Below are 26,658 nucleotides of genomic sequence, written 5' to 3' on the forward strand. Positions count from 1 at the left end.
TTGGGTGCGCTGCGGTTGCTGGGCCGCACTCTCCCCTCACAGACACACGGTAACGGGCCGCACTCTCCCCTCACAGACACACGGTAATGGGCCGCACTCTGTTCCCCTCACAGACACACGGTAACGGGCCGCACTCTCCCCTCACAGACACACGGTAATGGGCCGCACTCTGTTCCCCTCACAGACACACGGTAATGGGCCGCACTCTCCCCTCACAGACACACGGTAACGGGCCGCACTCTCTGTTCCCCTCACAGACACACGGTAACGGGCCGCACTCTCTGTTCCCCTCACAGACACACGGTAACGGGCCGCACTCTCTGTTCCCCTCACAGACACACGGTAACGGGCCGCACTCTCTGTTCCCCTCACAGACACACGGTAACGGGCCGCACTCTCTGTTCCCCTCACAGACACACGGTAATGGGCCGCACTCTCTGTTCCCCTCACAGACACACGGTAACGGGCCGCACTCTCTGTTCCCCTCACAGACACACGGTAACGGGCCGCACTCTCTGTTCCCCTCACAGACACACGGTAACGGGCCGCACTCTCTGTTCCCCTCACAGACACACGGTAACGGGCCGCACTCTCTGTTCCCCTCACAGACACACGGTAACGGGCCGCACTCTCTGTTCCCCTCACAGACACACGGTAATGGGCCGCACTCTCTGTTCCCCTCACAGACACACGGTAACGGGCCGCACTCTCTGTTCCCCTCACAGACACACGGTAATGGGCCGCACTCTCTGTTCCCCTCACAGACAAAGCGCGGCCCCAGGCCCGAAGCCCAGCACAAGCCGCGCACTTTCCCGGCAGCGCCCCCCACAGGCGGAGAAGAACTGTAGCCTCGCAGTCAGAGGATCTTGCTATGAAACAATCCCGGGCCCCCCCACCCATACGCACATACACACACACACACTCTCCTCCCCCCGCTGCCCCCGTATCTTACCCCGTTCCCCGGCGTTGTTTCTATCCGGCTGCACCGGGCGCGGCCTCGACACTCGCCTGGGTCTCCTGTTCGCTGCTCTGACCGAGTTCATTTGCTGACTGTCGGATGAGGGCCGCACACCGGGCTCCTAGTTGTTGGGCTCGCCCTGTCCGTGCGCCTGTGTCGGTGCCAAGCGGGTGCGGGGAGTGAGTGAATGCGCGACCCGCTCACAACTCCGCCCCCTCCCTGCGTTTCTTTGTCGTTAGTCTTCCTCCTTCTTCAATCCCCGTCTTCTCACAGCCGGTAGCGTGGAGCTCTTCTCACAGTAGCCCCGATAAGATCCCCTCCCGTAAGCCCCGTCTGTCCGCGGCAGGAGGAGCCATTGACACCGCCAGAGACACAGTCACACAGCGGGGGGAGGAGGAGGAATGATGCGGGGGGAGAAGCGTAGTCACTGCCTTTCCTTTACTGCTACCAATCGCAAATCACGACACAACGCCAACATTCCTTTTTCACCAATAAGAGCCAGCGACACTGCAAGAACCCGCGGCCTGGGCCAATCAGAAGCGGCGTCTCTTCCTCGCCGGCTATGCCTTTGCTGAGGGAAGATGGTGGCTAGGGTGGAGTTGCGCTGAGGGAGTCTTCACACTGCGGCTTTTTCAAATGTAGTGGACTACAACTCCCAGCATCTGATGACTATTGTCCAGGGGGAGCAGCGGGTTCTAATTCCCCATTGAATTGAAGATTCTTAGGCTGAGAGAGAAGTGCTGTGAGGGCTGTATGTGGGCGTTGATATAGCTGTCTGTGACGGACTTTAATGATGTACTGCAGGGAAAGAACCTTTGCTAGTGCTCCAGGGGACCATGTTGGACTCTTCTATGGGCCATTTGAGATGTTTCATGGGGACACTGCTCATTCTAATGAATCCTTTAGGCTTTATTGTAAGTGCAATTACCAGGAGGCACAGCTTTATATGGCCAAGTCATTGTAGTGGCCCTGAAAGCCAAACCTTTTACATTTCATTAGAGCCAGGACATCCAAACCAGTGCCATATTAAACTGGAGGCAAGAGGTGTAAATATAACCCCATTACAGGCGCTGTTGGGGAGCCTGCCCTGACCCTACAAAGGCTATGCCACATAGCTGTGAGTGGAAGAGAGGGGGTTTCCTGATGCAAAAGGGGGTCCCTGGTGTCCTTTATAGACCCTAGGTCAAGCTTTGCATTATTCACCCCTGCTCTTATAAATATGTAGCGGCCCATTAGAAGAAGAAGAAGGCTTGTGTTGTCATCCCTGTTTACGGTGCATAGGGTGCCTTCTTCAGGATGTGTCAGCATGGTAGGGTTTACTACTTGAATGCGGTTCACCATTTACCTCTGATATCAGAACTGTCTTTAAAGAACCAAAAGTTACTGGCAGAGTCAGAGGGACAACATAAATTCGCCTTTATGGGAGCGTTTATGTTGCTTTGTGCGGATGTGAGGCCCATTCATATCTGCTCCGGGGAGTTACGTGTCACAGACAAGGTGTTGGGGCGCATACAGATCCACCTGTCGAACCCCAGACTCATTAAGGGACAAGTGTTCACTACAACTCCCAGCATGCATAGCTAAGTGGGGTTTAGCTTGGCAGCAGGTTATCTTACTATTAATGGGTCAAACCAAATATCTCCTAAATACGGGGTGATGTGACTTGCCCTTTATTCCTGTCTGGAGTCTACGATCATGTGACAGGGCAGTCTGACCTTGTCCTTTCTGCCCCTCGCCCAGGAAGACATTTGCCCCCAGGGGCAGCTGGAAACTAAGAATGACCCCTAACCAATTCTGATTAGGGGAATAAGAGAATAAACAAACAATGTGGTTGAACGTGATGGACATATGTCTTTTTTCAACCCAACTTACTATGTTACTATGTAACAGATGTACCTGTAGTGGTAATGGAAATATGATGTGTGGTAAGATGTCATTAGGATCCTATTCATTCTGCAGCAAAAGTTATGTGTATGCTAACTTGTATAAAATGAACCAGCGCTGGTAATCTTGGCGTCATATTTTAATATTCGAAGTTGACATCCTGCACTGGAAGACAATGTATCCATCTGTGAATAAACCATTGACTTTTTTATGAATGTAGACCAAAAGATTGGAAGAGAATTGCCGTCTGAAACCACTGTAAGCACCTAGGTTCAGGAAGTGTCCTATTACCATTAAATATACTAGGTGGAAGTCAAGACTTGTTTTTTTCCAAGTAAAGCTTAAAGAAGTCAGGTGCAGTTACTTTTAGCTCCATTTTGCCATTGGAGCCCTGATGTGATTTGTTAAGCTTGATTTACAAGTTTCTCTTTTTGCTCAGATTCAAATAGCAGTGTTTGCTTACCTTTACAATTGTAGGAGTAATCCAAAGTAATTTTTGCAGTGACTGTTGCTTTATAAATAACCTGTAGGGGTAAATCATGGCAGTGCTCAACTCCTCGTGATTGTCCCTTGGAGACCAAGGTCACATTTCTGTTAGTTCCTACGATTAAAACTAGTGAGGTCATTAATGAAGTCTTGGGCAGCTCAATAATTACTGGCTACTGTAATGTGAATCTCAAGGCACTGCGCTTACATGTGTATCTGCTCTGGTCGAAAGTAAATGTGGAAAATATTGGAGACCTAATTTGCTGGATTCAGTAGAATTTGTCTTTGCTGATATTTCTGTGGCTTATTACTCAGACAGTAATTGGTCACTGTAAAAAGGGAACATTAATCGTCGTTTAAGGATCACATAGCCTATAATAAATAATAGTGTCTGGTCAAAATTAGGGCTGAAACCTATTGGTAATTTAAAAATAGATTCCTCCTTGTTGGTGCCTGGTGTGTGTCATAGGTATGTCCCAAAAATCAAAGTAGAATTTTGCCAGTTCAGCCTACATATAATCCATATAATCATAGCTTTGTTCTCACACAATAAAAGTCATACTGCTATTACCTGTCTGCTCCACCAAGCTTGCAGTTATCTGCCCACTAGATTGGTACTAGCTGGCATCTTACAAAGCAATTTGCTGATAACAGGACACTTCCAACAGCCCTGAGCATCCAGCAGACGTCCAAATGACTAGGTTGGTTGTAGTTAGGTTTTTGGGGAATTTTAAATTAACGTAACCCTAACAGTACCTTTTAAAAGCACTTTCTATTTTTAAAGTTGAGCAATGTGGTTTTTTATGTTTTTTTTCCAAGAAACTGGAGAAAAAAGTAAATTGCAGCAAAGTATTAAATTGAGGTTCAACTGTATTACAAAAAGTTGAACACAAAAAAAGTAACACATTAAAGTAATAGCAGCATCTACATGCACTGGAAACATTTTATTGATAGCCAAGCAGTTTGCTGCTGCAAAACACTGTCAGAAGTCCTTTAATTTTCAAGATTCACCTCCTGGGGAAAAAAGCAACAAATGCAAATATCAAAATAATGTGTTCAGAAAGGAAGTCCCACTGTAACTACATGTATCATGATGTTACTTAGAAATCTTAGGGGCACATTTACTATTCCACGAATTCGAATCCCGAACGGCAAGAATTCGGATTGGAAACGAAAGTTTCTGAACTTTTTCGTCGCCGTCATTGCAAATTTTTCGTACTGACCGATCGTAAGCGCCGGGAAAACCTTTCTGACTTTGATCTTTCAGTGCATATCTGCATGGGCTCGATCAGTGCATTTGCACACGAAATAACATTCCGGTAATGTGATGAAAAGTCAAGGAATATATACGAAAAAGTCGTGACGGCGCCGAAAAAGTTGCAAAAATACCGATCATAACGAAAAAAACGCTTTCGGAGCGTTCCTGGGTTAGTAAATGTGCCCCTTAGTCTCTCTTTCTCACAGCCTAGTGCTAGTCAGCACAATATTTAAGAACTTGGCCAAGCATGTTGACAGCATATCCAAATAGTGGGAACATGCATCACATTTATTTAGTATTCCCTGTTTGTTTTTAAGGCAACTTTAAATTGCTTTCTGATCAACATCATTGCATAGGCTTATACACAAGAAGGTTGTTTTGAAGGTATGAGAACGCTCAATTTGATGGAAAGGAGAGGATTCAGAGGCTACTAAAACTTCAGATACAGATAATGTATATCTGTGACTACAGCAGAACTGGTAGTAACAGGCACCATTTTTTGGACCCAGAGCTGTCAGCAACAATATCGGTGCCTGAAATTCTCACGCTGGAGGATCGTAACAACATAGGTTGATGCTTGTGCTGGCCGTGAAAGGTTAATGTTGTAAAACATGGTGAGGTCAGGTTGCTTAACTCCAAGAAACAGGCGATGGCCTTGTAATAAAGCACAAGCAATGCTTAATCAATAAACTATGGAAATGCACAGAAGCAAAGCATGGGCAGAAGATATTGGATAAAAATGCTTTATGTAATTAATTGCTGTACTTCTGCTTTTGGAATTCGTGATCACGTACTGGAATTCATACTTTACTCTCATCCACTAGCAAAATACCTTGAGAAGGTAAGTCCAGAGACCTGTTCTGAACCTGTGCATAAAGGCTACAGGGTTAACCTGATAACGAATTTGTAAAAGCCTAGTAAGCCATGGCCAGTTTTAATGGAGGAGAGTTTCATTAGCCTACTGGAGCGTTAAGCCAAGGCCACCAGAGTTAAGTGGGGGAGGACAGGCAGTCGGGCACAAATACAGCTTGATTTCAACCACAGATGCAGGAATATGAACAGTAGGAGAAAGACCATGGCATTTGAAGCCTTAAAAATAGAAGGCGGCAACATTTGAATCCAGTAATGACGTTTTTCTTTTGGAACAAGGACTGTTTCATTTTGTCCAAAGTCTCATTGCTGTAAATGAAATAAATCAGAAAAAAAATCCCCAGCTGAAAAAAATTCTGTCCGAAGCCCAGAAGGAAATATCTAAGAATTTGTCATGTGAGAAGATGTTTGCTGCTATTTGATGGAGATGAAAAGATTATATATGAAAATCAGGTGGAGGAGGGAAATGTACTTTGTGGACTAAAATTTGCTGTTTTAAGAGAAGTGGTTGGTAACAACTAGGGTCTTGGCGATACTTCTCTTGAGTATCTTAACCATTACTACACTTGTAGAATGATCCACAATGATGGGGAACAAAGACTGCAGAATTCTGTTGGTGAAGAGCAACTGGATTTGACCTGAGTGCTGGTGCTGCAAACATATTGCATTATAACAGGGGACCTTGTCTTAGCTCAATGGGCTTTTTATTTTTAAATACAGTAGAGAAAGACCTTTGACATTAAAAACCAAACTAGAATGCATTGCATATAGATAAACACTCAGCCTTTATTAACATCCAAAACTGTTAAGAAACAAATAAAATCATCATCATCATAAACACCACCCATATTGCTTTGCACAAACAGAAAATAGTAATTTGCCAAAATATCCTACTGATAATGCATATTAAAGTTAGTGCTTTCTCCTTAAATTGTATGGTTTTACCACTAAAGTTATTAGCATAGTCAACCATTAACAAATTATTAGCCAAGAAAAATTTTTAAAACCATGCAAAAGTGTCCAGAGGGGGTCTTTTGTTTCTTATTATTTGTGGTTTTTTAATAATTAGCTTTTTATTCAGCAACTCTCCAGTTTGGAATTTTACCAGCCATATGGTTGCTAGGGTCCAAATCACCCTAGACACCAGGCAGTGGTTTGAATGAGAAACTGAAATATGAATGGGAAAGGATCTGAATAGAAAGATAAGAAATAAAAAGTAATAATAACATTAGAATTGTAGCCTTACAGCATAATAGTTTTTTGGCTGCCTGGGTCAGTGTCTCCCTTTTGAAAGTCGGAAGAGGGAAAAAAATAATTAAGAAATTAAAAATAAAAAAATGAAGACCAATTGAACATTTGCTAAGAACTGTCCATTCTATAATATACTAAATGTTAACTTAAAGGTAAACAACCCCTTTAAAACAAGTGAATTCATATATTTTAGAAATTATACTTTCTTTCATTATGGAAAACAACATTTTTTTGGGGGGTGGAGGACCACTTTAAAGCATCCATATACAGGACTACTCCAAGGATAGCTGACCTACTGGCCTAGGATTAAACTACTGGTTATGTGTCTACTACTGACTGGTACCCATTGGCATCTGACATGGATTAGAAATTAAACAAGGGAACAGGACAGGAAGAAGGTGTTCCTCACCAAACATATACATCTGTGCACAGACGATGTTCACATTTACAATAAGCACAACGCACAGAAAATAGACTAAACTTAGTGCACTTGAGGAAATAAAGCATTGTAGGTGAATACCATGCACTGGCTATTATAAAAAATGAGGGACATAGGAAGGCTACAGTAACCATCTAAACACTGCGAGTAAAATATACTGTGCTTGTGTTGACTTAAAATATATACTGTGTATATAAATATATATTTAGATACAGCAACAAAGAGATCTGCACTCACAATGGCTAGTGATATAGCCGAAACGTTAGTCTTCTCATTAAGACTTCGTTGCTGTATCTAGTTCTTGACCTGCACCCAGGCTATTGTGACCTGATTGATGTGAGTGCCGGCTCTTTCCTTACAATCATATGACTTTTTGTCATGTAAGCACGGTTGAAAATTACCCTTCCGTATCCTATTTGCATATGTCGGTATTCGGCAAATACTTTATGAAGGATTCAGGGTTCGGCCAAATCCAAAAATAGTGGATTCGGTACATACCTAACATTTTCCCTCTTTAGTTGTGGGAAGTTTAGCCTTAAAATTGCTTTGTACTAAATTAAAATTACTTGCTACTAATGAAAGGAATTAGAATTAAAATTCTAATTTGAATTTGTAGTTGGGTGGTTAAAGCAAGGCAAGATGCCATCTCCTGCATATAAAATACCATCCCTCGATGTCTTTATGCTACATAAGCAATTAGTTGGCTCACATGATGCTGTCATTTAACAAAGTAAAATACATAATCAAAATCACAATTTTGGTTGTGTTCTGACTTACATGACCTACTAAAACCACTTTTTTCCAGTTCCAGAATGGGTGCATCTGAGGCAGATCCGGCAGGGTGATCAGCAAGAAGTGCAGAGTCAGCAAGACCCTCCTTTGCTGTATCATTGGAATCAAGATCACTGTGCTGAGGCAATATGGCTGCTTAGGTCCCAGTACTGTCCTGTGCTAAGTAGGTTGCTGGGGTCCATACTGTAGTATATGCTGGGTGTCACAGTGCTAAGGTGTGGGGTTGCGGGGGTCACAGGGGGGGAAAAAGTGCTGTTCTGTGCTCAGTGTTGGAATGGGATTCCAGGGGCCTACTCTCCAAACTATTTTTTATTCACTTATTACTTAGTGTATTTTGTAGTTTTTTATCTTTACATACTATAATCTATTCTTCTATATATTTAGTTGCTTTGTTCCCCATAGAAAAATAAGTAATGACCATGAATTAGGCCGAATGGCTTGAAGCAGAAGGGCCCACTGACACCTGGGCCCACAGGGAATTTTCCTGTTATCCCTGTGGGCCAGTCCGACACTGCGTTGGTGTCTTACTAAGGGTCAGATTTATAAAAAAAAAAAAAAGATCACCACACAAAAATTAACCCATTTTCTGTTCATTCCTATGGGATTTTTAGTGGTGTACTTTTTAAATGGTGAACAGTAATTTTACCCATTCATAAATACTCTTCTAAAAATCCCATAGGAATAGATTAATAAATGTGCCCCTAAGGTTCACCTCGCTTTCCTGTGTTGGAAGTTATACAGTATGGTTCAATGCAAGGGGTTGCTGCAGGTCATGGTGTCATGCAGGGGTATGATGGGAGTTTGTTGATGGAGATTACAGTATCATTCTGCTGGAATATACTGCAAGTGAGAGTTGTTCTGTTCCATGTATTGATAGAGATTACAATGCAGAAGTCATACTCAGGGGGACTTGCAGTTTGTGGGACATATATGGCTTGCATAGTATGGAATTGCTGTCTGCTATATGTTTCACTAGCAGTGTGCCAAGTGCCCTTTTGCAATATATTAGTCGCAAAAGCAGTTCATGTCAGTTCATAGAACAGTATGTGATTGCCTGCAGCAAGCTATCTGTCCCGTAAGCTATTGCTACCAGTGTAATGTCAGTCCCAGAAATAGTGTGCTATTGCTTCCAGTGGTATGTGTGTCCCACAAGCAGTATGTTATTTAATTTAGTGTGTCGGCTATGGCTTTGGCATTTACCCCACACAAATGCTTCAGGAAATATTGATCATGTGTGTCTGTTACAGGTACAGAATCTATTACCCCAAATGCTTGGGAACTGGGTTTTTACAGATCTTTTCATCATTTTTTACAGGGATCTTTTAATAGTGTGGATCACCATACAAACATCTAAGCATGAAATAAACCCAACAGAAATGTCTTGCCACCAATATGGATTCATACAAAACTTAGTTACTATTAAATACAAGGTACTGCTTTATTATTTCAGAATAATACATAAAAATGTTTATTTTTTTATAATTTGTTTTTATTTCCAAAAAGGGAAATAAAAAAATTGAATTATTTGTTTTAAAATTGTGTCTGTGAGAGATGGTTTTGGAATAGGGGTTCCCATACCTGTACTAAATATATTATTGCTCTTGGTGCTCTTCTCCCACTGAAGGTGCATCTAGATACAAGACACTAAATTCCCCCAAATTCCTTTTCCTCAATCCTTATCCTAAAAAAAAAAGCTAAATAAGTACGGAAACCACAAAAAACAGCACAATATATATACAGTAGAAATGTGCAAAGAACTTTATGATAGATGTTGGTCAGGGTCTCAACAGTGGAAGTAAATAATACAAATATTATATTAGTTAAAATAAAGCTTTGGTGACAAGTGTTGAGAGGAGAGAACTGAGCAGACTCCAGCCCCAAATCTGAAGGAACCCTAAAAGAGAGAAAGTCTGATAGCGAAGAACATGTTCCCAAAAAAACAGACAAGAAATCCTGTGTTTCTTTTGATAGAGAACTCAGTGCAGCGTTTCTGTGAATGCTTATGGCTGTATTTACATAGACCTTTCTGATAAAGCTTACTTAGTTTTTACCTTTCCTTCTCCTTTAACAGAATGATTTGTAAATGTTAAGCTTTATAAATTAATTATAAGGCATAAGGGCTTAAGCTCTCTTTGCGGATTTTAATACATGTGCTTCTGTATGTTTATGATCTATGCCCAAAAGTCTTGCAAAAATACATTTACAGGTATGGGATCTGTTATCCTTTCTGTATTTTGGATCTCCATACTTTGTCTACTAAAAAATAAAAATCATTTAAACATTAATTAAACCCAATAAGGATTCATTATATCTTAGTTGGTATTGAGTGCAACTTACAGTTTTATTATTACAGAGAAAGGGAAAGCAATTATAACAATTTGAATTAATTGATTAAAATAGAGTTTACGGGCAATAGCTGTCCCATAATTCTGATCTTTTTGGATAAAGGGCTTCCAAAAAATGGATCCCATACCTGTAGAAGTTTTTTTAAAAGTAAAAGTGTAATGTTTTCTAGAAATTATATTAAACACTCATTAAAAATGTTATGGGATGTGCAGATTTTCCGGGACATAGCCTCTCAGCACCTACGATTGTACAGTGCGGATGCAGCTGCTCTGTCCATTCTGACAGAGAAATCTTTGCCACTTCAGAAGTGTTGGAGTTTTCTAAGGAAATGTGCAGCAGGTGTCATTTTACTTAATACCCATTATACCAGTGATCCCCAACCAATGGTTTGTGAGCAACATGTTGCTCACAAACCCCTTGGATGTTGCTCCCAGTGGCCTAAAAGTAGGTGCTCATTTTTGAATTTCTGGCTTGGAGGCAAGTGTTGATAGCGTAAAACCCAGTGTAAAGTCAAACAGAGCCTTCTATAGGCTGCCAGGCCACATAGGGGCTTTCAGATAGTCAATCATAGCTCTTATTTGCACCCCCAGGAACGTTTTCCATGTTTGTGTTGCTCTCCAACACTTTTTCCACTTGAATGTGGCTCATGTGTATAAAAGGTTGGGGATCCCTGCATTATACCAAGGAAACAGAGGACCCAATATGCTGTTGGCAGACCACTGTGGCCCCCACAAACCTCTTTAAACGGCCCCTGTTGTATCGAAGAACAGCCCCAACGTGAGCACTATGGCTCAGTGAATTGACACAACCCACTATGGGAACCACTGTGGGTCTTGACATTTTGGGTGGATTTCATTGAAAATTTGTTACAAATGTAATAGCCCTGGGAAAATAGCCCATTTATTGAAACAGCGTTATAAACATTTCCAGGCTATAATTAACGCAACAGCTGGCTTTTACACAATTTCCGTTGAACACAATTATAGGGAGCAATTTATGCCATGCTGATGACACTTTTAAGGCAAAGAAAAACAACTCGGGTAAAATATAGTGAAATTATCATATTTGCCATAGACTAATTAATATAAGCATACGATAGGAACACATTTTCTAATAATCACACAAAAAAATAGAACTTTCTGCAATTAAAGGATTTAAAGTGCTATTGTCTAGCAAATGTTTAGTAAACAATGAGATTTTCCACTCCAATTCCCTTGCACCCCAGGAGAATCTCCGCCACCTAGGAATCCTACCTTTTTCCCTTGCCCTCTAACAAATGTAAAACACCTTCAATTAGAGGTGGCTAGCCTTAGGGAAATCAGCTTCTGAAAGAGAGTGTACACAGGCAGTCTGTTTCATTGTACCCATCTGCATATGCATCTAAAGCATACACACTAGCAATCCCTATTGATGAAGGAACCTTGTGAAAAAAAACACATTGAAAAACTTCCCTCCTGATAGCTGGAGACTTCGTTCAGCAGGGCATATACTTTCCGCTAGTGATGGGCAAAATGTTTCACCAGGCATGGATTTGCAGCGAATTTCTGCGTTTCGCCATTGGCGGATTGTTTTGCGAAACGGACGAAAAAAAATTAGAATAGCCGCGGGCGATAAAAGAATAGCCGCGCGAGTCACAGGCGACAATTTTTTTTTTACACACGACAATTTCGGCCTTTCGCAAATTTTTCACCGTTTCGTGAATCTTTTGAAAGATTCGCAAATTTTCTGGCGACGCGAAATGGGACAGATTCGCTCATCACTACTTTCCGCCCAATGCTGCACGCCTCTTCCTCTCGGATCCACTATACTGTACATCTATTTAGACCTTCCTCTCGGATCCACTATACTGTACATCTATACAGACCTACTTCCATGAACACCTCTATAATACCAATAGCTTGGTCAGGCCATAATCTGTGCCGTCATTTTCCATAAGAGCACATCAGTCGACCAGGAAATTAAATTAATATTTGTTGCAGGACACATCTGTTGTTGCTGACATTCTCAATAGAGAATTTTGTTTTATTTTATAAATCTTGCTCCCTCTCTTTCTCTTGGGTGGCCTTTAAAATTGTGATCGGGATCCACTGCCACCACTGCTAACACAAATTGCAAATCTTAACAAGGAGCCAGCTACTCTTCAGCTCCAAGATGATGGCTTTCCAGGGCTTTTCTACAAGAAATTCTCTACCTTCCTGATTCCATATGTTACAGACTCATTAGAGGGACTTCCTATCCCCCCAGATTTATATCTTAAATCTCTATACCCATACCCAAAACTGGTACTGATTTAAATTTCTCTAGCAATTACCAAATTGATTATTAACATTGATATAAACGTTTTTGCCTCCATTATGGTGACTTACTTAGCCCAGATTCTCCCTTCCTTGATACACCCGGACCAATTCTGGCAGGCAAACCATTGATAATATAATACAATAAGCAGAATACAATACAAGATGCAGAAATCTTAGGGCCGTGGTAGCCAGGAGATTAGTCGCCCGCGATAAATCGCCCTTGTTGCGGGCGACTAATCTCCCCGATATGCCATCCCTGGCCACACACTAGTGCTTAGTGTTGGAAACTTTGCTGGCAAATTAATATTTTTTCTCTGTATTTGAAAGAAAGAAAAGAGAGAGCATGTCAATACAATTTTTATTGCAGAGAAGTGCAGACTAATGCTGCGTGGCCCAGTGTGCCACTTACTGTAAAATGGACTATTGCCAATATTTGGGAGGGGCCCTAAAATAATTTGGCTGTGTGGACCATATCTTCTAGTTACACCACTGAATTCAGGGTTGTATTTTAGTGGCAAGTATCAATGTATGTGTTTTCTCTTGCCAGATGGCAAAACAATGGAATGTAGGTGGTGGGGTAAGGCTTTCTTCAGCTTTGGTCCTTCTGCAGCTGCCCTGCTAGCCTCACACTTGGGTTATGTCAGTGGGAGGAGAGTTTGTGATCTTCAAACCCTAAGAAGTACCCTTAAGGGCCTATTTGGAAAGCTGTAATATTTTACACCTTGTAAACTGTAAAATGTAGTGCAAAATAACTTGTGTTTTTATAAAGCTCTTTGCATGTGATTAAATGCCAGTAACCATGTCTATTAGAGACGATTTTCAGTTTATTTATAGAGATGTTTGTTTACTTACACTAATGTAGACCTGTTAAAGTAAGTGGGAGCAGGTCAAGTGGCAGAGCATAGAAAAGTACAATGTAAGAAGTGGCAGTGTTCCATCCTGATTTATACTTGCCTATCAATGTTTGCTATATTTTAATGCCATACTTGCTCACCTTTATAAATATGCTCCTTCAGTGGTGTAACTATGGGGACCGGGCAAAATCACGGGGGACCCGTGACAAGAAAAAAAAACACAGGTGACCTGCGACTTTATGTGTGCCACGGGTCACCCACAGGACCCCCCTAGAGTGCAGCTATGCCACTTTACTCCTTAGGTAAATGCATCTTTTGTCTTTAAGTTGATAACTCTAACCTCTTGCCAGTTGGTTGTGTTTCTAAAATGAAAGAGTTTCCTCGTATATGTGTTAGAATTCTGTAGGGCCCATTTACAAACACACCAAATGGTGCAAAAATGCCATTTTTATTTTCCCACAATGCAGAATTTCCCCCCCATATTCCACGGTCATTGCAGCAGGGCACTAATTTCTAGTTGCGCATGATGTGCCAATATGGACACAAAAGCAGCTTGTGTAAATCATGTTGTCGTGGACACAATTTCTCTATGATTTGAGTTGGAATGGCATCACTTTTGCCTGCGGCGTTAATAGCCACATAAGGTGAGTTGAGAGACTCGCCTCAGGCGGCAGCACCCAGCGAGGTACCAGGGGCGGCAAAGAGCTGCTCTTAGTAACTTAAAGAGCCAAAATTCAGATTTTTGAATCAGAATTTGGGCTCTTCTAGTGCAGAGAGCGCTATTGTGTGGAACCAACTTGGCCACCTCAGCCAGCCAGGATCCCTGAGATAGCGCTGCCCATTAGAACTGCAAATTACTTACTTCAGGGAAACTATCACCTCTTTGGTTTGCACCTTAAAAGAATTGTTTCAATTAAGGCAATAATAATAATAGTTTTTTGGTTTGCTGAGGTCAGTTTAAGTTATTGAAACCATTACAGGTGTGTGTGACATATTTAAAAAGTTCAATGGCTTTCTTTGTCGCAAGTTGTATAACTTCTACTTTCATTTAGACCCAGACCTCCCCAGGCAACACTGTAGTAAATGTAAATAAGCCTTTTAGATAAAGGGCAAGTAACCCTGCTCTTTGTCTTGGTAAACAAGTGCTGTGATCCAAAGCATATTCCTAAACTGTTGCTTTTTTCCTCCTGTAAACAAATAGAACCAAATCATGTTTAACCAAGTCACACTGCTCTACACAATATTACGCATTTTGTGCAAGTATATCTATTTTCTTATTTTAATCTGAAGAGACTGGAGTGCATTTACTACACTGAGCAGTGACCCACGGCAATCAGTCAATCATTAACTTTATTCAGTTAGCTGCAAGTAAAACAATGGGCAGTAACCCACTGGAACCAGTGTTAGTCAATGAGCCCCAGTATGTTTTTATGGGCAGATAGTCATAAAAGTTCAGATTGGCTAACAGAGATATCAGACAGATGCAATGATACAACAGGGACACAATGTTACATAAACAGGATTAGTACTAGGCATTACAGAATGAGGTAAAAATGGTCTTTCATCTTGGGAAGAGTAGTATGGATAGGAGAACAAAGATAGCAGTGCCAATAAGCCCAGAGCCTGTAATCCAGGACCACTGCTACTCAGGGACGCCATCAGTAATTGTGGGGCTCCAATTTTTAGTCCATTGGTCACCGGGGAGCCCTGGGCAAAAGGCCCTTCCAACAAGTACAATGGCATATAGGGCATATAGGGCATATGCATGAACGTGTCCCTAATCTGCAGTGGCCACTTATTATTATGACAAATCCTCCTCCATGATCCACCCAAACCACACCCCTCCCACCACTGCACAACCTGCAAAGTTCCCCCCCCCACTGCAAGCCCCCTCTTTACAACCTGCAAAATCCTCCCCCCCCCCCCCCCCCGCTGCCCAAAGAGCTGGGGGGGGGGGGTGAGGGTGAGGGATTTCATGGTGAACATTGTTTGGAAACCCTAGGGTGGCATCTGACATCACAGTTTTTTGATGACTGGATATTGCTATCATCCAATCTTAATTAAAAATTGTCTTAAGATTTTATTTATTGTCTGTTAAAATGACATTTTAACCAAGGTGGAACCAAGATGGAAGCTTGATTGGGAGTGTCTGGTATTGGTTAGGTATTAATGTGCTTGGCCAACTAAGGTTAAGAAAAAAGCTAATGGCACACAGGTTGTTTTCAGCACTGGTGTATATACAGCGACAGAGAAAGGTCAATCTATTGCCTTCTACACTTTGTATGTGGGCACTGACATCTGTAGTGTTTGGATTTTCACACCAAAATCTGCTCCATGTGTGCACTGACAGGCACATCCTGGCCTCACTTTGCTGGTGTATATACATCCATGGTTAGAGATTATTTTGGCACCTCCTTGAAAATGACAGTTTCCTTGTCCTTTAAAGGAACTTGATCTAATTTGAATTCTGTATTTGAAATATATATATTTTTTATGGTTAAATAAATGATCCAACCTGGTTCTTGTTCCTATTTCAGGCACTTCCTGTTCTGAGCATCTTGGGAAAATACAACAGCTGGTGTCCCAATGTAACTATGTATGACGTTGGTTCCCTTAGGTCAGTGCCTGAACTAATGACCCGTATGTAGGCCTTTTGATGACTTTTTGTTTGAATCTTGATGAGTGTTGAGAGACAATAGTTGCCCTTTAGAGATGTTAAACTTGCACCACCAGTGCTTTCTGCAAAGCCAAGTCATCTATAGACACATAGGCTACCCTCTGCCAGCGCTGGGTATTGGGCTGCCCCTGCTCAACTCTTTGCTAAGCCTCAAAGAAATAGAGATAGAGACTAAGTTATGTGCTTTTGTACATTTGCCACAGTATTTAAGTTCCATTTTTTTTTCAATGTTCTAATTTTTTCACCAGACAAGCATCTTTTCCGTTCCTGCAGTGATGGCCAAAACTGTGTATGAATTGTTTCTTTAAATTCTCCCCTTCTTTACACTGTTTATATAGATAAATGTATTGTCGTGATTTCAGGTTTTTTAAAAGATGAGAAACAAAATACAGAAAATAAAATCCTAAGCCTGTCCACCTACTTAATACACAGGTGACTTCCTTGTGTATCATGGGGTGAGTGCCTATACAGGCCTTTCTACTCTACTTTCTACTGCTTTTTGCCAGGTTCTTAATCTCAAAGGCCCCTCTCATGCCACTTGACTTTCTCCCAGGTTCCTTAACTTCCAATTTGGTTTCTCCACACACAGGGACCTGTCAGCTTTGTGGCTCTCCTTCTCACACTCAAGAAGCACTGTCTACTCCAGACCTGCAAGGAAAAGCCCAAAAGTGTGCTCCCAAACACTTTTTTCCTGCAGTAGCAGCTCTGCTCTCGGCTCCACCTATTTATATAAAGCACCTTACAGGCATAATTCCCTGTTTATTTTAAGGCTGTCCTGCAACTATATTAAAGCTGTCTTGGAGTAACCAGATTTTCCCATGCCCCCCCATTCTCCTGATGCTTATGAGGATCACTAGGTTGAACACACATTGCAAGCATGCATGGTGACATCACAGGGACCTCCCTTATGCCACTACCACAACCCCCCCAGCAGTCTATGATGACAATTCTGTTATATATATATATTTATAGGCAACTGAAAAAAATTAAATAGAGACAATGGAGACAAAACAATCATCTATAGGAGCATTGCACCAGGACTTTGTACTGCAGTGATGAGAGCGCTGGGTTATGTTTGAGGTGCAAGAGCAAGAAAATTCTTTATATGAAGAGGATGGATCTCATTCTCGAGTGAGAGAGTACTGAATCTATCCTATTCATATATATATATATATATATATATATATATATATAATTTTACATTTCAGCTTTCTGAAAATGCCTCATTGCAGTAACAGATGGAGCGCATTTGTATATAGGCAGCCGAGGGCCTGTGCCTAGGGCGGTAGCTTCAGGGGGTGGCCCTTGGGTGCCTATATAATAGAAAAAAAAATAAATAAAAAAGCTCACCAGCCACCACCAGATCAAACCTATTGAAATCCAGTGGCGGAGCTGGGGGGGGGGGGGGGGTGAGGGTGAGGGATTTCATGGTGAACATTGTTTGGAAACCCTAGGGTGGCATCTGACATGCAAACAGCCCTGGTAACAGATCCGGATCTCATGGTCTAACCTAGATTTTCAAAATGCACTTGGATATCAGCAGTGTACCCTTTCTCTTTACCCAGTACTTTAAAGGTTTTATATACAAAAAAAAATACCCATAAGTTTTATCCCACCAGCTCAAATTTGCCAAGATGACATAGGAATTAATGGGTAGTGGATTTTCTGACTTTTAGGGGCACATTTATAAACACCCGAGCCTTCACATCCCAAAATTACGCAGTTCCCAAACTCTTATGTGGTTTCTTCATGCGAATAGCCCAATTCGCGTGATTTGGGTTTTTCTTTTTCCTGACCAGAGAATAAAAAGCTCAGCACGTAAAACTTGCTGAGCTTTTTATTTTTTGGTCAGGAAAAGAAAAACCCGATTCACAGGAATCGGGCTATTCGGATGAAGAGTTTGGGAACTCCCGCGTGGTTTTGGGATACAAAGGTAACATAGTAACATAGTAAGTAAGTTGGGTTGAAAAAAGACATACGTCCATCAAGTTCAACCATAATGCCTATATATAACCTGCCTAAATACTAGTTGATCCAGAGGAAGGCAAAAAACCCCATCTGAAGCCTCTCTGATTTGCCGCAGAGGGGAAAAAATTCCTTCCTGACTCCAAGTTGATCCTGGATCAACTTGTAGTAAGAGCTATCTCCCCTACCCCTGTATTCCCTCACTTGCTAAGAATCCATCCAGCCCCTTCTTAAAGTTATATAATGTATCAGCCAGCACGACTGATTCGGGGAGGGAATTCCAGAACTTCACAGCTCTCACTGTAAAAAATCCTTTCCGAATATTTCAATGGAACCTCCCTTCTTCTAAACGGAGTGGGTGCCCTAGTGTCCATTGGAAGGCCCTACTGGTAAATAAAACATAAGAAAGGTTATTATATGATCCCCTTATATATTTATACATAGTTATCATGTCACCTCTTAAGCACCTCTTCTCCAGTGTAAACAGACCCAACTTGGCCTGTCTTTCTTCATAACTGAGACTTTCCATACCCTTTACCAGCTTAGTTGCCCTTCTCTGGACCCTCTCTAACTCAATAATGTCCCGTTTGAGCACTGGAGACCAAAACTGAACAGCATATTCTAGATGGGGCCTTACCAGCGCTCTGTAAAGGGGAAGAATAACCCCCTCCTCCCGTGAATCTATACCCCTTTTAATACAGCTCAAAACCTTGTTTGCCCTTGCAGCTGCTGCCTGGCATTGCTTGCTACAGCCAAGTTTATTATCTACAAGGACTCCAAGGTCCTTCTCCATTATGGATTTGCCTAGTGCAGTCTCATTAAAGGTATAAGTGACTGCATATTTTTACATCCCAGGTGCATGACCTTACATTTATCCACATTAAATCTCATCTGCCACTTAGCTGCCCAGATTGCCAGTTGGTCAAGATCCTGCTGCAGGGATGTCACATCCTGGATAGAATTGACTGGTCTGCAGAGTTTTGTGTCATCTGCAAACACTGATACATTACTCATAATACCCTCCCCCAAGTAATTTATGAACAAATTAAACAAAAGTGGACCCAGTACAGAACCCTGAGGGACCCCACTGAGAACCTTATTCCAAGTAGAGAATGTGCCATTAACAACCCCCCTCTGTACCCGATCCTGTAGCCAGTTTTCTATCCATGTGCAAATGACTTCACTAAGACCAATATACCTTAGCTTAGAAAGCAGTCGTTTGTGGGGAACGGTATCAAATGCTTTGGCAAAATCCAAATAGATTATATCTACTGCATCCCCACTGTCCAGCTTCTTACTTACCTCAAAGGTAATGTTCATAAATGTGGCCCATAGTATAGGAATGCTAATTGTGTTTTATTTCCCTCAAAAATTAAAAATCACAATGCCTCCTGACCATTCAAATGGCTTGAACATGCATGGAAAGTAGTGATTGGTAAAATGAGAAAATGTGAGAACAGGGAACAAAGGTTACGTCAGGATTTGCAGAAGAGCAGGCTCAGATATAGGCAGATAAGAGTAATTCCCTTTTAAATGGGATCTGTTGCACTGAACGCCAGAAATGATGCAGGGTGCAGATGCACAGACATAACAGATGTACTCCTGCCCCCCCTGGTAGCACAGGGACTCAGCAGCACAGAGAGAGGCACTGGCATAAAATACAGAATATCTGAGACAAATGCACCTCTAGATGCTGTGCATACTTCCTCCTCACCCCTGATGCCCATGGTTACATCATTAAATGTCTACACATGGCTATCCCTATGGCAGTGGATTTAAAATTGTGGGGCACAAGAAAAACACAAGAGCCATGAATAAACGGTACTTAGTGATGTCATACGTTATAATCCGTGCTTAGTAATGTCTTTTCTTTCACATGAAACTTGTGTATTATAAAGTAAAATTACATTATATAGTGAATAAAATGCCATCCTGATGAAAAATATAAGGATATTAGAAGTCACCTCAGAGTTCCATTACCTGTATAAAAGTACTTGGCCTTCAGCCTTGTGCCTGTATATGGCCATGGAACTCCTCAGTGACTATTTTTACAATAGGGGGGATATTTATTCACTTTATAATGTCATTTTGCTTTATTCTGTTTATACTACATAACATGCATTTTTTGTATTATTTCACATTATTAGGGCTGAATGCAGCTCTGGAGGGCCTTGCTACTACACATTGTGTGCTTGTTGTTGCTATTTATTGTCAGTTGAACTTAATTGTAGATATGGGGTTTTCCCTGTTTCGCTAGTAAGTTAGTATCTGTACAAGTACATGTATTTTTAAAAACTAGGGTTTTTAATTACAAAGTTAAGAGGGCTCATTTATAAACCCAGGGGCGCGAGCACTCACTTATCAGAACTAATAATCCCCCCCGCGCTTATTGCTCCCTTCATGAAGTACCAAATTGAAAATCCAGCTTCAGGGGATGTCTGCCTAACTTTGGGCAAGTACTTTGACTAAGTTTATGTGCATTGCAGGCTACACCTCCCTATCCTAACCCTGGTGACACCTATAATCATAAGACTGGCAAGCTACCATACCAATCTTGGTAAATCCCCATATGGTGGACCTAACTATTGATCTATAGTCACCTCTGGGCACCACCCTTCATGGTAGCATTTTCTTTTGATAAGTATCATCTGGCCAGGTCATTTGGTCCAGACACAGGGTTTGATCCTTCCCTGCCATTAGCTCCAAGTAGAGACACTGCCAAGACCACAAAGGAGAGAGACCACACAGACCAACCCCCAACTGATTTGACTCAATGAGCTGCAAGCATGCAAGAGAAAGTGCTCCCACAATCCCCCCGTTTTTGAGTATATCTGTAATTGACAGATTGCTTGGTCCCCTTTCTCTTGTATCTAATTTAGCCAGATCAGTTGTACTTCTATTCTACTTATATATTTTTACTTAGCCTTCAAGTGCTCCCACAGTTCCCTTTGTATTATTTCTTATTTTTTGTTGGATGCCAAGAATTGAAACTGCTTGCTAAGCAATGACTTACCTTGTTTAATTCCACTAAATATATTATATATACTCTACATGTTGCATGAATATTCTTAGTCTAATAAATCACTTTACTTTGCTTCTATAACCAACCTAGACCCCCAAAATACCCACAGTCTAAACCACTGATAGGGTCAATGGAAAAAAGGTGGGATTCTGTGCAACTGTATGATGCTGAATTGGATCCAGGAGATTTTAGTTGCATGGAACAAGGGACGTGCAAAGGTTAACACCAGTTACAGTAACACAAAACAAACAGTGTGTTTCTGAAGATATTATTACTACAACAGAAGCATATTTCCACGGCGTTAACTCTCAAAGCTCCCTTAGGTCCTGCACAATACTCAGTTGCCTAAACCCACCTCAGGAGCTTGTTAGTTGCTCTTTCTCTACCACATTTACCCCAAACCATGGAAAGGCATTAAAATGGTGTTTCCATATTTACGCTATTGATATATCACACTGCAGGTCACTGATGCAACCACAGCTCTTTGAACCAGGTTGCAGTTGTATTTATTCTGTGTAGTCTCTAGGAGAGAGACCATACAGACAGAGGAGCAAAGACTTGCACCTGACAGTGGTGGGTACAAATATGGGGGAACCAGGGGCACATTAGCAAAGCATGGGCAATTTGCACCTGTTATTTTTCACTGTAGTAAATGAGCCCTAGCAAGGTGTGATTTGAAATTGTGGAAGACATTAGAGACAACATTGAGTGTTAAAGGATAAATAAGCCTTTGGATTGATCCAATCATTCAAGTCCGCAGGCCAATCAATCGGATCACATTGACGGGATGCAGGCGGTCAGGGCCCTCGCCCTGAACATGGTGATGCACTCCTCATCCCAATAGAATTTTTAAATCTGCTTAATCGACATCTGCCCATTTGCCCAATTTTCAGTCAGATATCAATCCAGCTGGTAAAGACTATCACTAGCTCTAAGTAATATGCATTTATTATGGCATACATGTGGAGGAACTGGATTTCATACAGACACATTGTATGAAACAGTATAATGCTTGTGATTGGCTGACTCATAGGCTTAATGGTTGTGCACAACTGCAAATGACAGTTTTCTCTTGCGTACAGACACACCTTATAATGGACATTAACAGGAACTGATGATTATAGGGGAACTCATCTGTAACCATTTTACATTTTTTCTAATATCACCTGTAATGAGATGCAGTAGCAATGTTATTTTTCTAGCAGTAACAATCTGGCTCACCATCAGTAATCATGGGGTCCCATACTACTAAGTTTGTACGACTTTTTCCCCAAAGGCCCCATTTATAAGCCAGGTGTTCACTTGGGCCCTCGGGGGGGGGGGCGACTGTCAACAAGTAAAATGGGGGCTTTTCCCAAGTTTTGACCCATTCTTGCCCACTCACAATTTTACAAATGCTTAAGTGTTTCTGGCGTGAAATTCTGTGAGATTATCATCCTTTTGTACCAGCAGGTCCTTCTAGATGAGGGCAGATTTGACCACAGTCATACAAGTACAGGTAGATTCTGCCCAACACTACTAATAATATCTGTCTTCTTAATTTTTCATTAATATATAAGACCCCTAGTATCCGTTATTCCAGAATGGCTTAGCTTTAGTTTAGTGACTGATGGGAAGCTTTTGAACAAAGTGGTGTGGTTCAGTTACTCTAGGAAACCAGACTTTACTAGACTGATGAAGCTTTATGCATGATTTGCCTGGTCACAGGATTGTAAGCCTGAGTTGGCAATTGTTATTCATAGACTGACCAATGGGCTGCACCCAAACACCTTACCAAGAATAAGGAAAAGGCCCATTTGTGAAATTATATAAATTAATATATGTCTATCTAAAAAATCTACTTGTTAGTCCTGGTCTAGTCTAACAATAGCAAAAAGACCTTGCCTACTTGATATTGTAAGCTCTTTTTATACTCAACCTTTATAGGCTGTTGGGGATGCTGAAATTTGAAGCTCACAATAGTTGACCATCTATGTGGGGTCACACAGTTGTGGCCTTAAATCCACTCATTGGTTACATGCGGTGTATTTCTTGGTATGACATTCTTGCTTTAAAAAAACCCATCTCATATAATAGGCCTGTTACATGGAGAAAGTTGGAGAACATTGCACTGGTTTAAGAGTAGGGGCATGTGGGTTTTTTTATATTGCCAAAGTGGTGATTAAAACACCTACTGTGGTTCTGTGGTCTGGGCAATACAAAATGCCCATGTTCCATTAATCTAACAGTTAAAAATTTGATAAGGCTTACATGCCAGGAGTGCACAAGTATCTTATTAATGTTGACATTGGGCAAGTTGACCTTTCTGAAAAACTCACTATTGTACCAAGAGTTGTTTGCTAAACAGAGTTCCCTCCAGTTGCTTCTCAGCCATCGGCTGAAATCTCTTTAGATACAACCTGCTTGACAAAGCCAAAATGAATAGGCGGCTATCTATATAGACAGCTGTAGCTCAGTTGGGCAATACTACCACTGTAGTATGAAGGAAGGGCAAAAAAACCCCCTACAAATATGTGTTTTACTAAACAATAATAGATGTATAGAAACCAGAAAACTCATGACTTTTTCATGTTATAAAAATGGGAGGGCCCAACAGAATGACCAATGCCAATGCATAGCCGCTCCCATGACTTGCATTTGAGAAGGTCCTTAGGGCAAATAAGTACTTGGTACCTGAAAAATATTTGGTGTTTGTCTTGTACTGCAGATTTATCTCAGGGATTCTTGTTATAACCTTGCTGTAAGTAAAATCCATGTCTGTACCATACTACACAACTTTGAACTCTAGAACATGTAGTTCCGAACACAAGGTGCATAGCTGGGTCTTTTATAGGTTTGACGTTAATGTGGGAATTAGGTCAGACAGCTCTTTTGCATAAGTGCTTTGTACAAAAGTGACTAACCTTGTGGGTATGCAAGTTATTACACTGATAACATGGTTTTGTCTGTGTAGTCACTGCAGGTAATCAACTGACACATCTTGCACTCTCGCAGGTATTATTTTGCATTAGATCCGCCCCTGAGCAAGAACAAACATGGAGAGATGTTGTGCTGCTGGGTTAGGAGCTGCCCAGAACAACTAGATAAGGCATCCCTACATGTTCTGCTGACCCTGATGCCATGGTGAAATAACTGATAGGACAGCTATTAAAGGGCCTTCATGGGACATGGAGCACCAGCACTTCTACACATTCCTATGAGCTCCTGCGATGGCTGGAACAGGCATTAAATGCATGACTTTGTTGCCAGTAGTGCAGATGGGCTCTTACGCTGGTGTGACCCATGCCATATAGGTCAGTACAGAGAAACTTATTTAAATAAATGTAATGCTTTTGGGAGGTAATGTAATAAAGGGTGCAGTGTTTGCCACTCAAATCAACCAATCACCATTTACTGGCCAGCTGTTTGAAAGCAAACATCTCACTGGTTACTATGGTTTAATAACATGGGCAAACGTGATTGGATGCAAGGGGGTTTCAGAAGGACAAATAGGGTACCCGACAGCAAATTCTGCAAGGGCCTCTAGTTATTCCACTCTTTTATATAATGTGCTTTATGCACATTGTATGTCTTTATATATGTATGTATATTTGATGATATATACCGTATATAGTGATACTTTTGTACACATTGTTGTAACACTACATTGGTACAACAAACAATAAAATTATAAAATATAAATACAAAATACAGTTATGTTCAAAGTGTTAGAGACAAGAAGAAGGAGGTCCCTGCCCTGAAGAACTTACAACTAATTGAGCTTACATTGCCTTTGTCTTTCATGATATCAGGATTATTTTCAGTAGATCTTTTACACTGCCAGGTGATATTCGGCTTCCTAAATATTCTGAAAGCATACTGACTGCATAGAGACTTTTATTTTATATCTGATGCAGGTGCTGCCCTCTAATGGTAAAGAGATGAGGCTCCATAGTAGACAGCAGTCATGTTTTTGCATTGTTTAGTGCGATAAACAGACTATTTACTGGGCTCATGCTGAACAAAGGTGTCTATTGCCCCTTGGAAAGGGTACTTTCAATAGGGCAATTTGAGCTGCTACTGAGTTGCAAGGAGTGTCTGAGAGTGAAGCCTTGCACCCAACCTCAGGTTGCTCCAGTGACATTGGCATAGGGTACTTGGGTATTGGGAGTAGGCAGTAAATGGAGGTTTCTGCCTGGATTTTGGACCACATGGGATCATTCTTTCTCTCCCCCTTGTATGTGAGGTATTGTGGTGTAGGAATGCAATGTGACTACAGATCAGGGCCGACATCAAAAAATGTTGCTGTTTTGCTGCAAGTTATTTACGTTGGCCCCCCATGAACACAAGCACACAGTACCAAAAAGTTACTCTATAATAAGCAGTTCATGTAAAGAGTTCCATTGATTAATGTGCTAATAAGTCAATTCATTGGGGGGGGGGGGAGGCAAAGGAATTTGCCTTAAAGAGATTCTGATTGGGGTTAGTGGAGTCTATACACAAGTAACATACGTTTCTTTAAACATAACATAAGTTATGAAAATTGCATAAGTGTTATTTGCAATATGCATAAGCCAGTTATTTCCCTGCTGAAAAGTTCATGTAGGAACACTCATATAATTTAGTACATTGATCCCAATATAAACAGTTAATATAAATAGAGTTTGCAGATTTTGTCCTTGCTGCCTCTGTCAAGCATCTCTGCATTGTCTTGTGCTTGATACAAAAGTTTTGTATGTTTATATAGGTCCAATATCAGAAATTATGTTGCCCCCGTAGAACATTTACCTAGGTGGTTGGGCCCTGTAAAAGTAAGCAAAATATGGTCCCAGTTAAAAAAATGCCCAGGGCCACACTAGGGTTGCCACCTCTGCGGACTTATTTCTCTGGACAGGGTGTGGGCGATGATGTCACAAGGGGCTGGGAGGGTTGGCCAGTGACATCACGGGAGCAGGGAAGGGGCAGGTCAGTGACATCACAGGGGTGGGGCTATGATGTGGCGACCAAAAGACCTGGCTGTCCGGGTCAAAACCAGACAGGTGGCAACCCTAATGCACAATCACATCATGCCCAAACTCTGCCTATTCCCTGGTAAGCCCCATCTCTTGTTTGGCCCACAAATTGTGTTGCTGTATCTGTTTGGGCTGCCTGTTGCCATGGGACCCTGCCAGGTGCATGAAGACCCAGTGGAAAAATAAAACAAATATACTTATATCTAAGCCATACCCAGTGGCCTAACTTAGAGGAGGCAGACCCTGCAGCCACGGTAGAAAAAAAAAATTGTGGAGGCCCGAGCCCACAAACATACGTCACTGCCCATTTCCCATCACACATTTCATAAGGAGTTTTTATAGGGACTCTTTTATGAGTTTAAAGAGGACCTGTCACCCTAAGAAATAATTCCAAATTGTTTTCTATTGTGTTTGTCAAGTAAAATAAACTTCACATACACTGTAAAAATGATTTTAATCTTATTTTCTTTAGCCTTGGAATTCACAATTGCAGCAAGAAGACAGTCGCCATTTTGTGGGCACTGTTATTAAGACAAGCTTTGTATCTTGCCAAAATCTTGTTTCTGTG

At 41.5% G+C, this 26,658-nt stretch overlaps 1 protein-coding gene across 2 annotated transcripts in view; it reads right to left on the bottom strand.

Annotated features, from left to right (window-relative positions):
• The window catches only part of fbxo11 (F-box protein 11), a 39,614-nt gene extending 37,172 nt beyond the window's left edge, over positions 1-2,442 (bottom strand). The window contains exon 1 of one of the 2 annotated variants that reach the window (XM_012963879.3): positions 953-2,442. In XM_012963879.3, the coding sequence (XP_012819333.1) occupies positions 953-1,043 (91 nt within the window). In that variant the 5' untranslated portion in view covers positions 1,044-2,442. The remainder of the gene's footprint in view (positions 1-952) is intronic. The other variant, XM_012963878.3, reaches the window with a different exon arrangement.
• Between the last annotated feature and the right edge of the window lie 24,216 nt (positions 2,443-26,658).

This window comes from Xenopus tropicalis, chromosome 5 (genome assembly GCF_000004195.4).
Source record: "Xenopus tropicalis strain Nigerian chromosome 5, UCB_Xtro_10.0, whole genome shotgun sequence".
Lineage (NCBI taxonomy): Eukaryota > Metazoa > Chordata > Amphibia > Anura > Pipidae > Xenopus > Xenopus tropicalis.